The 15,340-nt window shown below is 41.7% G+C and overlaps 1 protein-coding gene across 1 annotated transcript in view; it reads left to right on the forward strand.

Moving 5' to 3' along the window:
* Window positions 1-15,340, forward strand: part of tenm1 (teneurin transmembrane protein 1) — a 178,266-nt gene that overhangs the window by 48,669 nt on the left and 114,257 nt on the right. Inside the window, exon 4 of the mRNA XM_030739166.1 lies at window positions 5,356-5,599. Within this exon, the coding sequence (XP_030595026.1) occupies window positions 5,356-5,599 (244 nt within the window). The remainder of the gene's footprint in view (window positions 1-5,355; window positions 5,600-15,340) is intronic.

Consider the following 15,340-nt stretch of genomic DNA (forward strand, 5'->3'; position numbering starts at 1 on the left):
AAGTTACAAATGTTGCCACAGATGTGTACAAAATAAACACTGCTCTAAAGTCCTGATGCAGAGTCTTGAACTGCTGCTCACTCCATACAACCAAGAACACCCCCATTTAAGCCTCATCCTTTTTATTGTTTTAGCTTCTCCTCCGCCCGTTACGAAGTTCCATGTACTGTTAGCGCCAAACATCTGTCAGGCTAATCGAGACAGAACGTAGATAATTTTAATGAGCATGACAAGCCTTCATTAACGTGATTATTTTGCTCAAGTTATTCATTTCTGCACCCAGTCAAACAGTTTTATACCCACTTGTTAATGCCCCTTCAAGAGAGAATTGTGCCATCATGACAGCTAGCTCATTACGCGCCCGTAATATTACTCAGTGTGTGCATGCTTGAGTCATGTTTTACTGTGTTCTCCTCTCGTTTCATTAGTAGAACTTGGCTTTAAATGCCCAAATTATCATAAATACTTAATTACTGCTCTATTTTAGGCCCATCTCACCTTCAGTAATGCATTTTTAATACCTGGCCCCAATACCTGTTACTTGTTACATTTCCCAGTAAATCCCCCCAGATCTCCCCCCTCTGCTGGCTATAAAACGCTTTTCCTCATATCTCACTTATGTAACCAAAAGCTGATGATTCCAGGAAAATATCTCATAAGCGACTTTCTAAAAGTATCTTTTTCTGGAGGCCTAATTCCCAGAGGAACCCTGGGGCAGAGGATGTTCTACACTGTCACGAATGTCACCGAGACCCTCGGTCTGCTCCCCACAGTCTTGATTTGATGTTTCTGAACTCCTGGCCAAATATTGCACGGCCTCTGCCCCACATTGCCAGTCCTATTTAGGTTACTTTTACTTCTTAACAGAATATCACAGCTTGCGTGTCTGATGTGACTTTGTTTGAATGAATGAGAGAGGATGACTCTTTTGCAGCCATTTGTGTGATTGTGTGAGAAAAGTTTTTGGATCTTTGGGAGCGGAGACCCAAAGCTGCCTTTACTAAGCCTTCTAAAGCACCATCTGGCAGCCAAGGCCCCTGTGTCACCCTACTCACCAAGATTACATTCTCCTCTGGCCCTCTATCCCTGTCCTCTCTCCTCCTCTCCTGTCCACTTTATATTCTTTTCCTCTTTCCTTTGCCAGCAAACACAAATGTAGCAGATGAGGTTTTTTTTTTTTCTTTTTGGTGACTGTGAAGCCGGGGCTGTTGTAACTCAGGTTTTCTAAAATGAATAATGCACTGGCAATCAGTTGAGACTTAACAGGTAGAAATAATTTGCATGTATTATTTTAGTTTCAATATAATTGTGACCCATTTGGCCTGAAAAGAATTTCTCATTAAACTTCTTCCTAATTTAAGAACCATTTGCCAGTTTGAGTCCCAGAAAATTGTTGGTAGCCCATTGTGTTGCAAATCTATTAATGGCTTCACCTGTTTGAATTGATATCCATAGTTTAATTTACAGCATCATATTTGCACAATATTGCTCCAACACGAATTCTGATATCACCTCATAATGATGCCACGCATAGAAATGAGGACATGGCATCATCTCATAGTGAGGAGAAGTAACTAAAAATGTTAGCATGCAGCATAAATGTATGTACAGATGTACAGTAATGTGCAAAGGTCTTGAGCCACCCCTCATTTTTTTTTATATTAGGAGACATTTGTATTCATTTTTGAAGTAGTCATCAGTGTTGTCCAGGCAAAGAGATATTAGCTGAAAATGTGGCATATCTTGATATTGTGTGAAGTTTGAGAAAAGATTGGAGAAGTGGAAGACAAAAGAAGAAGTGTCAGGTCTAAAACAAACAAGCAAACATCTACAGCAGATGAACAGCATATGAAAGTCATGTCTTTAAGAAATGGGAAAAATTCCTGCGAAGAGCTGAAACAGCACCCGAGAGATGCATCTGACCCTTCGGTTCTCCAAAGCCTCACCAGAAGTGGTCTCAGTGGAAGGGCGGCTGTGAAGAAGCCATTCTTAAGGAAGGGAAACAGGGAGGAAAGGCTGAGGTATGCCACATTATACAAGAACTGGACTGAAAAGCAGTGGCTCAGACCTCAGCATTGTTGAAGCACTCTGGGATCATCTTGAGAGAGAAGCAGCCAACATCCAAACAAGAGCTTTGGAACATGCTTCAGAAATCCTGGGGAACTATTCCTGAAGACTACCTGAAACTTAAACCAATTACAAGGAAGCTGCCTAAGAGAGTTCAGGCTGTGCAGACGAATAAAGGCGGTCATACCGAATATTCTCTTTCAAGCTCGTTAGAATTATGCAGACTCTGTTTTTGCCTCATATATTGTATTTCCATTTAGGTTTGCACATGTTTCAAAATCTCTGCACCTGTTTCCCATTTTCTGAGCAAAATATAAAAAAATGAAGCATGGCACAAGACTTTTGCACAGTAATGTATAGTGGATTTTTAGACATGTAAGTAACCAGCAGGGTTTGAGGCAGATCGACATTGATTGACCAACGACATAAGCAAATACTGTTATTTTATTATTATTAATACTATGTATTTATCATGTTTTATTTCATCACTAGTAATGATTTTATTTTATAATAATAACATTTACTTTAGTTTCCAGTGCTGCTGGCATCATTTGGAGCAGGGTTTATCTTGAAAAAGATCAGTGATGCATTTTTATGATTTACTTTTTTTTTCTCCCATAATTCTGCATCACTTTTATGTGGCAGTCTTGATGTTAAGTAGAATCAATCACCTTTGAACAGAAGAATGTTCAGATTTTCTTGTGGCGTCCTCAAGTGTCGCATTCTCAATGAAGTCGACAAAGTCCTACTCGAGTCTGAAGTCTAAAGCTGATTCACAACCCTAAGTGCAATTTGAGTACAATTTGCCGACTCGAGTGGCCAGCGCTGGCTCAGAATGCACTTCATGTGCATTTTTTTTTTTCGTTTTTTTTTCCCTCTCTCTTTTTTTTTAAGAATTAAAAATATCAACTGCTAAAAAAAATCTACCATCAGTATTTAGAGCTGTGAAAGCAAGGGATTCTGGCAGGACTCAAAGGACTAAGTTACTGATGAATCAGATTCTGCTAAAAACTGAAGCACCACTTTAAAGCTCCCGCTGCATTACAGTGGCACACTACGCTGCGGCGCTCCGTTTTCCCTAAGCGTGCAATTTTTAATACTCAGAGGTAGTTCGGTCAAAAATAACTTCCATTTTCCACATGCATTAGTATAGACTGAACAGCACCTTCAGGTGATGGCACAAATACATTTCCTGTCATTTTCTTAGGCCTTACACTCTCAGTTTAAGCTTGATTATCTGTTGAGATCCAGTGATGTGTTATGGTAATAGCAAGCAGATGTATATATGGTACAACACAATATTGTCTCAGGAGATAATTAATTATCAGGCTTCAGACAAAATCAGTTTGAAATGTAGAGAGTGTAAATATATCTCATCCAGTTAATGCACATTTTCAGCTGTTGTCATGAATCGCATAATATTTGATAAAAAAAAGTAGCCAATTTAACGTGTCGGTGTAAAATGCAAAATCCAGTAAACAGCAGCGGTACATGTGGGAACAGAGAGATGAACCTCCCTAATTGTTTCAGCGAAACGCTAAAGAGAACGTGTCACACAAGTAACGGCACTTCACGAGAAACCGAGAGGAAATTTTATCAGCATGCGCAGGATTCGGAAACACATACTAACTATTACATGCTCTGCATTCGTGCTGTGACAGTCGAGGCATTTGGGGAGATCAATAACCAGCGATGTGTCACGGAGGATGAAAAACCTGTCACTGCTTCAAAGAGCAATTTGACAACACTCACACAGTTACTGTGACAATATTTTTTTGTCAGATATGCAGATATATATGTTTATATTTGCATCCGCACATGCAACGAGAGGAAATGTCACCGTGGCTGCTGCTACATAGACCAGTCTGGAAAACGCTGCGACAGCTGGACAGACGGCACTGTGGAAATAATTTGAGGAAATGTTTGCAGACAGTTATGGAAGCTGCATTGGTCTTGTCGTATCATTCTTATGTTTCTGCTGTAATGTAAATATCATTTCATAAATATGAAACTTTAAACCATGAGAGTAATGAAACCTGCTGTGCTATGCGATGCTTCAGTGGATATGACGCAGCTTACTGGCTCATGTATCTGTACAAAAGGCAACAGTAATTTTGAGAAGATCAGCGCATGTGCACAGATCTATTATTATGAAAATATTAACAAAAAAAACCCCTTCATTTATGTAATGCTAGGAGTAGATGGTGCCACATTTTTAAGTATAAAACCTACATATTCCAGGAGCATGCCTGTGATAGAAAGTCCAAAAAAAAAAAAAAAAAGATTCATTCTTTACTTTTGTCAGTGTTCATCTGGCCAGAGTCAATAAAATGTGCTTTGTGGTATTATCTGTGTAATACTTACACTTGAATAGGGAGGCCCGAGGTAATCTCCCAGGTGGACTACACTTCCAGATACTAAATTATTGCTGACATTTTGGCAGCAAATACAATTGAGAGCCAAGAATTTTGGCGGGCAAACTCTTTACCCTCTGGTTTGAGGCTAATGTTACATTCATTGTCAATACAGCTGGACAGAGTTGGTCTTTTGGGATGAGGGATTTGCCTTGTTCGAGGAACCATGCTGCAGCCATATGGCGCGAGCTGTCCCCCCGAAACAGTGATAACTGTTGTCCCACTTGATGCACATTCATGAATGCAGCCTGATGTATACACATGGGTGTGTATGCCCGTATGGAAATACATGCAAAGCAGCTTTAACTGAAGTCTTACCCATACATTAAGCTAACATCTGCGTGCACGTTGCATTTAATAAAACTGTAATTAGTCTGCTCGGTTATAGAAGATAGGAAGAAACGTGAGAGAAAGCAGCAGGGAGGAAGAGGCGGGGAGAGGAAGAGTTATAGCAAAAGAGAATGATAAATGATGGATGGAGAGAGCTCTACCTAAACCCCGAGGTTAGCAGTGTGAAGGAGTTACAGCTGGCTAGCTCATTCCGTCCAACCACAGATCTCATAATAAACATCACATGGGTAGTTTGGGCTGGCGGGTGCAGATTAAGCCAGAGCTGTTAGCTCTTTAAAGACTGCTCAATGTTGCAGCCAGCCAAGAACCTATTTATAGGGCAGCTGGACGTGTATCAAAGCAGGTAGGCAGGAAGGCGCAGGACAGAGATGGTTTTCAAGCTGATTTATGGCTCTCAATCAGTGTAATAACAATAAACTGTCAACTAACACGCCACTTTTATTTGTAATTTATGGTACTGTGCTCCTAATAAACTGATGTTTATTTCTCCCCTGTCCCTCCCTCCTCCTCTGTCTCTGCGCAGAGCTTCCCAGCAGTCCAGGCGGTCAGTTCACGTTTCGTCCACTGCCCCCACCTCCGCCGCCGCCTCACGCCTGCACCTGTGCTCGCCCGGCACCCTACACTCAAGTCAGCCTACAGAGGAAGACCATGCCAACTCGGTGCCAAGCCAGCCAGGGCGGCCAGGGGGCAGACACCAGCTCGAGCACAGACCAGGCACAACTTCACAACAGCTGGGTGCTCAACAGCAACATCCCCCTAGAGACCAGGTAAGAGAAGGCTTCAGGAGCCGCAAAAGGTATTTTAAGCGTGGCGCTCGTGTTAAGCAGGTGAACAAAAAGACACGGGGCGATTTAAACAAGCAAACTCAGGGCTACGCTCCAAAAAGCTTTCAGTCCAAAGTGGATGTCATTTTGTAATGAATATCTTCAAATGAAAATATCTTCAAGGCAAACCACCCTCCCTCAGCATAATGTCACTTGATTAAAGGCATTTCTTTAATCTCACAAATGAGGTTCATTAGATTAAAGAAAATTCTTTCATCAGGACTGTGACTTGGCAGACTTTCACAAAATTTCTTAGGAAAATCAGAGTGTAATGATTAAGAATGAATGCTGGACTAAAGGATTTGTTAGGATGGGCATGTTTTGCACATGTTCGGAGGAGTAAGTGGAACACCACGCAAGCCTCTGGGGTATTATTACAGGACTTCCATCAAAGTCATAATGAAACTCTTATTTTTTTTGATTGTTTTGGACTGTTTTTGTTCTCTTACACTCCCCCCACCCACTCCCCCACCACCACCACCACCACTGCATTTACCAGGGGACCCGTGTTTGTGTAAAAACTATCCAAAAATGAAAGCAGAATTCTGGCTGTAGCAGAAATCTTCTTTTCAGGAACACATTGTGATTTCACTTTCAACTTTAGTACCCGAGAATTTTTTTTAGGTTTTTTTTTTTTCCCAAACGCTTGAAGACAAGCCACTGGAAACTGGTCCCATCAAACAGAATTAAGCATATGCTTGCTGCATAGGTAATAATTGATCAGAGAATTATTTAGGAGATCCTCATTTGCGAGGCCGCTCTCGAGAAGAAGAAGCAGCAAGGTGGAAAAGAATATGTTTGCATGCGTAATGAGAGCTTGGTGCTGGATTGTGGTATTATGTGTGAGGATGAGATTGGCAGGCTGCCACACCAGAAGAGGAGATTTTAATAAGTTATGCATTAGGCCATAATTAGATCTTACCTCATTTAAAGGAAAGGAAGAATAAAATTAGATTCAGTGACAATTTAAATTAATCATTGGCTAGACACGAGCATCAATGTAAAGACTTGTCAGGAGTGCATTGTAATTACATTACTTATCGATGAGTGTGTGAGTGTGAGTGCGCATTAAATGAAAACTCACCATAAACAAAATTCGGTGCTTCGGATGGTTCAAACAATATTTGATGAGCAAAAAGAACTTCCTCCCAGAGCGAGATGTGATTATGCAGCACAATTTCCGCAGTGACTCAATATATTGGACGGTGCCTTTTTTTTTTTTTTTTTTTTTTTTGTAGGAATATATTTTTTTGCATTTGGGACTTTCTAGTCAAATGTGTTTTATTTGATAGCGTGCTATTAGTTCTGAACCATAAAACGTAATCATATTCATAGTCAATAGAAACGTGTCCGTTCATAACATAATTCAGATAATATTGGCTCTTTTCTCTCTAGTTTTTGAAGAGGGAACCAAAGGAAAAAAAAATGATCCAAGTCTTCACTGCTCAACTGTTTTGGGGTTGGATTTAATATTCAAGCCCCCTCCCTTCTCTCCCCTCTTTCACATTCTCAGATACACTGCTAATCTAATGATTTCATATTTCTGCTTTTACCCCGGCAGTGCTATATCAGCTCGATCTCAAGATTAAAGATTAATCAAGTATTTACAAACTTGACATGGGGAGGGGGGGGGCTTATGCTGACAGAATTCTAAGTGATGCTGTGACCTTAATAAAAATGGCAAAACATGGATAACATCTCCTGTTGTCAAGCATGCTTCCATTTTCCTCGATGCGTACTTGATGAATCAGTATTCAAATGTATTGACGTTGCGTCAGCTGAGATTAAGATTGTTTGAAGTGCGCATGGATTTCCTTTTCAGCTGCGCATCCGTTATGTTTCTGGAGAGGCCAGCTTGTGTGAGTGGAGGGTTGAAGATATGGATATTCAATCTATCTGACTGGGTCTCTCAGTGGGTGTGTTAAGGGGTACAAATGTTAGGACTGTAATAAATTGGCTTGTGCCCTGCCTTCTCTGCTTCTTCTTATTGATAGGAAGAGAGACTACTTGAATCACCAAGTAAAATCAGCTTGTACATCGCACGCACCATGTATTGCCATGTACCTGTGAACAAAGGCCTCCACCTGCACGCGCGCACACACATGCACACTTATCCAGGTGGAGACAGCCCCTGGGCCTAGACTCCAACCTCCTGGAGAGAGGGAACTCTCATTTTCTTCCTGTCTCGGGGGAAATCTGCCCTCTGATATGAATTCGGAGCTTCCTGGGCGTCGCCCCTAGATATTGTCTGAGAAGATCAAAGCCGGGGAGTCAGGAAGCACAGTGAAGCATTTTAAAAGCACCGCACAAGAAGAATAGAGTTCCACTCGCGTTGACAAATGCAATTTCTTCAGCTGGATTCTGATCCCTTTTGCTCTAATCCACCTTCGGCAGAGCAATAAAAGCACCACGGTTGACTCGACCTGTGTATTGGCCTCAAAAATGTGAAAACGCTGTATTTGACATCTTTCTGTGCATGTTTGTCTTGTGCGGTGTTCTTTGAGCAAAGCTATGTTTCTCTCAGTTTGTGTGGCTGTGTGTTTCTCAGGTTTATCTCTGGCCTTTCAGAGATGAACTACCATTGACCCGTAGGTGTGTGGTTGCTCTGTGCGCAGCCTCCTGTGTCCTCAATCTAACTCGAAGCCTTCAGCAGATGCTGAATGAGGAAGGAAAGGAGGCAGACAGTGAAGGATGGATGTCATCTATCAGCCACGGCGCTGCATTAAAAACATGTAGAGTGAAACACAAAACAGGCATGGATTAAATATGAATGAATTGCTGGATAACGAGAGAATTTTAAGAAATACAAACACTAATTATGCTTAGAAAAAATGCTATCAAACCCCTAAGAGAGTCGTACAGGAAGATCAATAAAAAAAATCTTGCGGTGGGGCTCCACCTGTCCCTTTTCTTGACTGTTTTGATGCTGTGACAGCTGTGGCCACAGGCGTGATGTTCGGCAGGTTGTATGTCCTTCCATCTTTCTTGTGAAAGCAGTATCTCTTGAACATACTCACGAGGATTTCTTCAAATTTGCTCCAGAGGAGTCAGGGCTGAACCGATTATGTTTCAGAGGTCAAAAGTCAAGGTCACCGTCAACTCAAGTCCTCCCTGTCCTCGTAAAAGCGAACGCTGTTTTATAATGCTCATAGTTCTCAGTTGGAAATTATTATGTTTCTAAACTACTGACACTCGTGCTAAAAATACGTCTTCAAGGCAGTATAAGAGCTGAATCGATAGAGGAGATGGATGCAGTTTTGTCGTGTATGAGGACAACGGTGCAGTCTGGAGTCCAGTGATGTTGTCAGTCTGCTGTCTGGCACCACTTTAATGGCCTGTCTTGTGAGGTCCCTTCAGAGACTGGTGTCCTACCAGCAGCCTGTGACCTCACACCTTTCACTGCACGGACAGAATAACACTCTGGCAAACTGCACATATCCCCCAACATATCGCACCAACAGCCGATATTAACCCCTGGAGAGCGCACACAGTAATCTGGAGCAATAATGCTGTCTGTGAATTGCAGGAGCTCAGAGATATTTTCTTGTTGTTTTCTTTGTTTGTTTGGAAAATACACACACACACACACACTCACTGCAGAGAATAAGACAATGACTCATAGCTGTTTTCTCCTTCTGATGCTGTCTCATAGCCATCCTTTATTTCCCACCACCAGCAGTCTTTGTTCATTTTTTTTTTGGATGGAATTCAGTACGGCCGGATCAAGCTGGAATCGCTTATAATTGCTTACCCAGATCTACTTTTCCACATTGCATAATTTCCTTTCCCTACTTCTCATCTGACACCATCCAACCTTCGCCCCCCATTATCCAAACACAATATAGATGAAATGCTACATAGATTAATTGCCCTTCAGCTTAGTTCACTATCATCAGCAGCAATCTAACACACTCTTTTTCATAATGAGAATAAACCTCATTGTCGTTTAACTAATACAGCCGTGACTTAAGTAGTCGCTTTGATGAGTCAAAAAAGGAATAGGTAAGTCATTGATCCTTGGCTGCCGGGGCTATTTTATTCTCTTTCATATCACTGCTGCTCTACATTACAGCAGTGGCTCATAATGTTGCACCACAGAGACACTTGGTCAAATGTGGGCTTTTTTCAGCCTTTGGCTGAAATAGAGATTGCAGTTTGAAATCCTGTGGCTTATACTAGATCTATAATGTGCTACAGGTGTTTCTTGCAATGCAGTGCATGGCAAAACCGTCTGTTATCTCACTTGTTCTAGTGCAGTAATTTTGAATAATGTCTGTGGTATACATTTGCCACAAAAATTGCTTGCTTTCCAGAACACATTATAAATTACAAGTAGAATCCTAGTGCTTAGGGACTTCCTTAGACTACTTTTCTTCCTTGGGTTTTAGGTTCCTGAATTAATTTTTGATGATGCTTTTCTTGGAAGTTTAACAGATTACTTAGATTAAAGGCACACAAATGCAGGCAAACATGTAAGATATTAACATTTTAGCTGAATTACTTTTAACACTAAGTGCTTATTCAGGACAGGTTTAAAAGGACTGGGTGTTCCTGCAGTGGCAAAGTGGAACAGTCTGTCCTCTCTGTGATATCTGAAACCTGAGCCTGTATTCATCATTCAAAAAATAGTGTGAGGGGGTCTCTTCTAAAGTCTCCCACCTTGGGGGCTCTTTAAATGAGCTCCAGTCAGGCGTACTTTACCGTGAGACTGAAATCCACTGAGTGCAGATTTGCATGAATAGAATCAGAATATGATATTAGATACCTGAGAAAAATGATGTCTGTGCTGTGCTAATTGGCGAAGTATTGAACCGCTGTCCTAGATAGGCCTGCGCAGTAACTCTGATTGTTTCCAACTGTGTACCTTAATCTCCTTCAGAAAAGCACCAACAGTGGTCCCAGAGGTAGGAGGCACTCTGTGGAACACAGAATGCGGAACAGCTCCCTCCTTGTAAGATTAGGGCAGCAGTTTGCTTAACCTGCTCCTTGAAAAGCAGTGGTTTAGTCATAGCTTAGCTGTAGCTATGCCTAGCAAAACTTTCAAGCTTTCTTCACTGAAATAGGCGACGTGTGCAGGTACTGTAGTAGGAGTGAAAAATAATTAAAGCCCACAGCTTCATTCAGAATGTGTCCTAAAGTTTCAGCTGAAAACACTCCATTTTTCAAATGATATAAGATCAGGATTTTAGTAAATAATTGGCAATAGTGTGGAAATAACTAACATGTAGGCTTTATGGGCCATGAGTCATTCACCAGCAAACACTCTTTCCCCTCGTCTGATAACAGAATCAGAAAATATATATATAACTGAAAACAGCTTTATTGGAAAAATAGCTGTATTAATAGATTACATTTGAATTCAGAGGGTGGGAGAGATGTAAACAGATTAAAGGTCAGAAAAAAAGCCGGCTGCTAGCACAAAAAAGACATGAAAACATACAAATCTACACCACTGCCTTTGGACGTCAGAGCTGACGGTAATGTTAGCCATATTAAACACAAGATGTGGTAACACTAAATATACACAACTGTATATTGCCAAAAGAATTCGCTCATCTGCCTTCACATGCATACAAACTTGAGTGGCAATCCCATTCTTAATCCACAGGGTTTAATATGATGTCGGCCCACCCTTTGCGGCCAAAACAGCTTCAACTCTTCTGGGAAGGCTTTCCACAAGGTTAAATGTGTTTATGGGAATTTTTGACCATTCTTCCAGAAGCACATTTGTGAGGTCAGACACTGATGGTGGATGAGAAGGCCTGGCTCACAGTCTCTGCTCTAATTCATCCCAAAGGTGTTCTATCAGGGTGAGTTCAGGACTCTGTGCAGGCCAGTCAAGGTCTTCCACACCAAACTCACTCATCCATGTCTTTATGGACCTGCTTTGTACTAAGGTGTATTCAGTGATGTGTTCTTGGGAAAAATCCTCGCTAACAAAGTCTTAATGCATATATACAAAAGTTTATTGCAAAGAAACAGACAGTGTCAAAACAGGCGCTTTCCTTTGCGACCTGGGAGAGGCTAAGTCTCTAATCGCCCTAGCTCATGAGACAAAGGGACTGGCAAGAGTTATATAGTCAGCACCCACATTCTTGACCTTTGACCTTGTACCACATATAGTATTTTATGGAGAACCAGGTATAGCTTGTTTCCTGCATGTATGTAAGGTCATTCCCTTTTATGGAGGGCCAGAGATCTGCAAGAGGCCCTCTGCATTCTTCTTTCTTTGAGCTGAGGCCAAGCCTTCATGCTCAAGCTCATGTTACTTATTTTACACAAATTAATAAAGCCTAAGAGAAAGAGACCATATATGCATATATAGTTTAGCAGAGCAGTACAGACACCACAGTACATTGGTGTGCAGTCATGTTGGAACAGGAAGGGGCCATCCCCAAACTGTTCCCACAAAGGTGGGAGCATGAAATAGTCCAAAGTGTCTTGGTATCTGAAGCATTAAGAGTTTCTTTCACTGGAACTAAGGGGTCGAGCCCAACTCATGAATAACAACCCCACACCATACACCCCCCCCCCCCCCCCCCCCCCCCCCCCCCCCCCCCCCCCACCCCCACCCCCCCCCCCCCCCCCCCCCCCCCACCCCCCCTCCACCAAACTTTACACTTGGCACAATGCAGTCAGACAAGTACCGTTCTCCTGGCAACCACCAAACCCAGACTCATCCATCAGAGAAGCGTGATTCATCCTTCCAGAGAAACGTCTCCACTGCTCTAGAGTCCAGTGGCGGCGTGCTTTACACCACTGCATCCTCTTTGCATTGTGCTTGACGATGCTCGGCCACGGAAATCCATTCCATGACGCTGTCTACACACTGTTCTTGAGCTAATCTGAAGGCCACGTGAAGTTTGGAGGTCTGTAGAAGAAAATAAGAAAATAAGAACAACCCCAGGTTTCTTTTCAGCACTGTAGCCAGGCTGACAAAGAGTCAGAGCTCTGTAGAGCCGAGTATTCTTTTCACGTTAACTAGTAGTGACTTCATGGATTTCTTTACAAATAAAATTTTAGACATTCGAGAAAAAATTATTCATAACCATCTCAAAGATTATTCTTCATGTTCGGCTGCTTTCAGCACTGCTGGTATTTGTTTAGACTCTTTTGCTCCAGTTGATCTTTCAGAGTTAACTTCAATAGTTACTTCCTCCAAACCAGCAACATGTTTGTTAGATCCCATTCCTACTAGACTGTTCAAAGAAGTCTTTCCAATTATTGATGCTTCAATCTTAAAAATGATCAATCAGTCTTTAGTAGTTGGCTATGTACCACAGACCTTCAAGGTGGCTGTAATTAAACCTCTGCTTAAAAAGCCATCACTTGACCCAGTTGTCTTAGCTAATTATAGGCCAATCTCCAACCTTCCTTTTCTCTCAAAGATTCTTGAAAGAGTAGTTGTAAAACAGCTAACTGATCATCTGCAGAGGAACGGTTTATTTGAAGAGTTTCAGTCAGGATTCAGAATTCATCACAGTACAGAAACAGCATTAGTGAAGGTTACAAATGATCTACTTACAGCCTCTGACAGTGGACTCATCTCTGTTCTTGTCCTGTTGGACCTCAGTGCAGCTTTGATACTGTTGACCATAACATTCTATTACAGAGATTAGAGCATACTATAGGTATTAAAGGTACTGCACTGCAGTGGTTTGAATCATATTTATCTCATAGACTCCAATTTGTTCATGTAAATGGGGAGTCTTCTTCACACACTAAGGTTAATTATGGAGTTCCACAGGGTTCTGTGCTAGGACCAATTTTATTTACATTATACATGCTTCCCTTAGGCAGTATTATTAGAAAGCACTGCATCAATTTTCATTGTTATGCAGATGATACTCAGCTTTACCTATCAATGAAGCCAGATGACACACATCAATTAGTTAAACTGCAGGAATGTCTTAAAGACATTAAGGCCTGGATGACCTCTAATTTCCTGCTTCTAAATTCAGATAAAACTGAAATTCTTGTTCCTCGGCCCCACAAATCTTAGAAACATGGTGTCTAACCAGATACTTACTCTGGATGGCATTACTTTGGCCTCCAGTAACCACTGTGAGAAATCTTGGAGTCATTTTGACCAGGATATGTCCTTCAATGCACATATTAAACAAATATGTAGGACCGCTTTTTTGCATTTGCGCAATATTTCTAAAATTAGAAACATCCTTTCTCAGAGTGATGCTGAAAGCTCATTCATGCATTTATTACTTCTAGGCTGGATTATTGTAATTCATTATTATCGGGCTGTCCTAAAGCTTCCTGAAAAGCCTTCAGCTGATCCAAAATGCTGCAGCTAGAGTCCTGACAGGGACTAGAAAGAGAGAGCATATTTCTCCCATATTGGCTTCTCTTCATTGGCTCCCTGTTAAATCTAGAATAGAATTTAAAATTCTTCTCCTCACTACAAGGTCTTGAATAATCAGGCACCATCTTATCTCAAAGACCTCATAGTACCATATCGCCCCAACAGAGCACTTCGCTCTCAGACTGCTGGCTTACTTGTGGTTCCTAGGATACTTAAGAGTAGAATGGGAGGCAGAGGCCTTCAGCTTTCAGGCGCCTCTTCTGTGGAACCAGCTTCCAGCTTGGATTCGGGAGACAGACACCTCTCTATTTTTAAGATTAGGCTTAAAACTTCCTTTATGATAAAGCTTATAGTTAGGGCTGGATCAGGTGACCCTGAACCATCCCTTAGTTATGCTGCTATAGGCCTAGTCTGCTGGGGGGTTCACATAATGCACTGTTTCTCATTCACCTTATTTACGTTGTTTATACTCCACTCTGCATTTAATCATTAATTGATATTAATCTCTGGCTCTCTTCCACAGCATGTCTTTCTCTCCCCCTCAGCCCAACCGGTCGCGGCAGATGACTGCCCCTCCCTGAGCCTGGTTCTGCTGGAGGTTTCTTCCTGTTAAAAGGGAGTTTTTCCTTTCCACTGTCGCCAAGTGCTTGCTCATAGGGGGTCGTTTTGACTGTTGGGTTTTTTCTGTATTATTGTAGGGTCTTTACCCACAATACAAAGCGCCTTGAGGCGACAGTTTGTTGTGATTTGGCGCTATATAAATAAAATTGAATTGAATTGAATTGTAGTGATTGACGCCGCAAAAAGTTGGTGACCTCTGCGCACTATGCTCCTCAGCATCCGCCAACGTCACTCTGTGATTTTACGTGGCCTACCACTTCATGGCTGAGTTGCTGTCGTTCCCAATCACGTCCACTTGGTTATAAAACCACTAACAGCTGACTGTGGAATATTTAATAGTGAAGAAATTTCAGATTGTGAAGACTGTGCTTGTTGCACAGGTGGCGTCCTATCACGGTACTACGCTGGAATTCACTGAGCTCCTGAGAGCGACCCACTCTTTCACAAATGTTTGTAGAAGCAGTCTGCATGCCTAGGTGCTTGATTTATACACCTGTGGCTGTGGAAGTGACTGGAACACCTGAATTCAATAATTTGGATGGCTGACTGAATACTTTTGGCAATATATGTTTTTGTGCCCTCTTGTTATTGAGATATTGCAGCCACGAATAAAAAGAAATCTTATGAGTCTTCATTTCTTTGGATGCCAGGAATGTACGAAGATCCTTGTGCTCAGTGCATCCAGGCTTGTTAATGTGGCTCCCCTGATGTTTTTGATTATTTGTGATAAATGTCATTTAGTTTTG

Source organism: Archocentrus centrarchus, chromosome 10 (genome assembly GCF_007364275.1).
Source record: "Archocentrus centrarchus isolate MPI-CPG fArcCen1 chromosome 10, fArcCen1, whole genome shotgun sequence".
NCBI classification, from domain to species: Eukaryota; Metazoa; Chordata; class Actinopteri; order Cichliformes; family Cichlidae; genus Archocentrus; species Archocentrus centrarchus.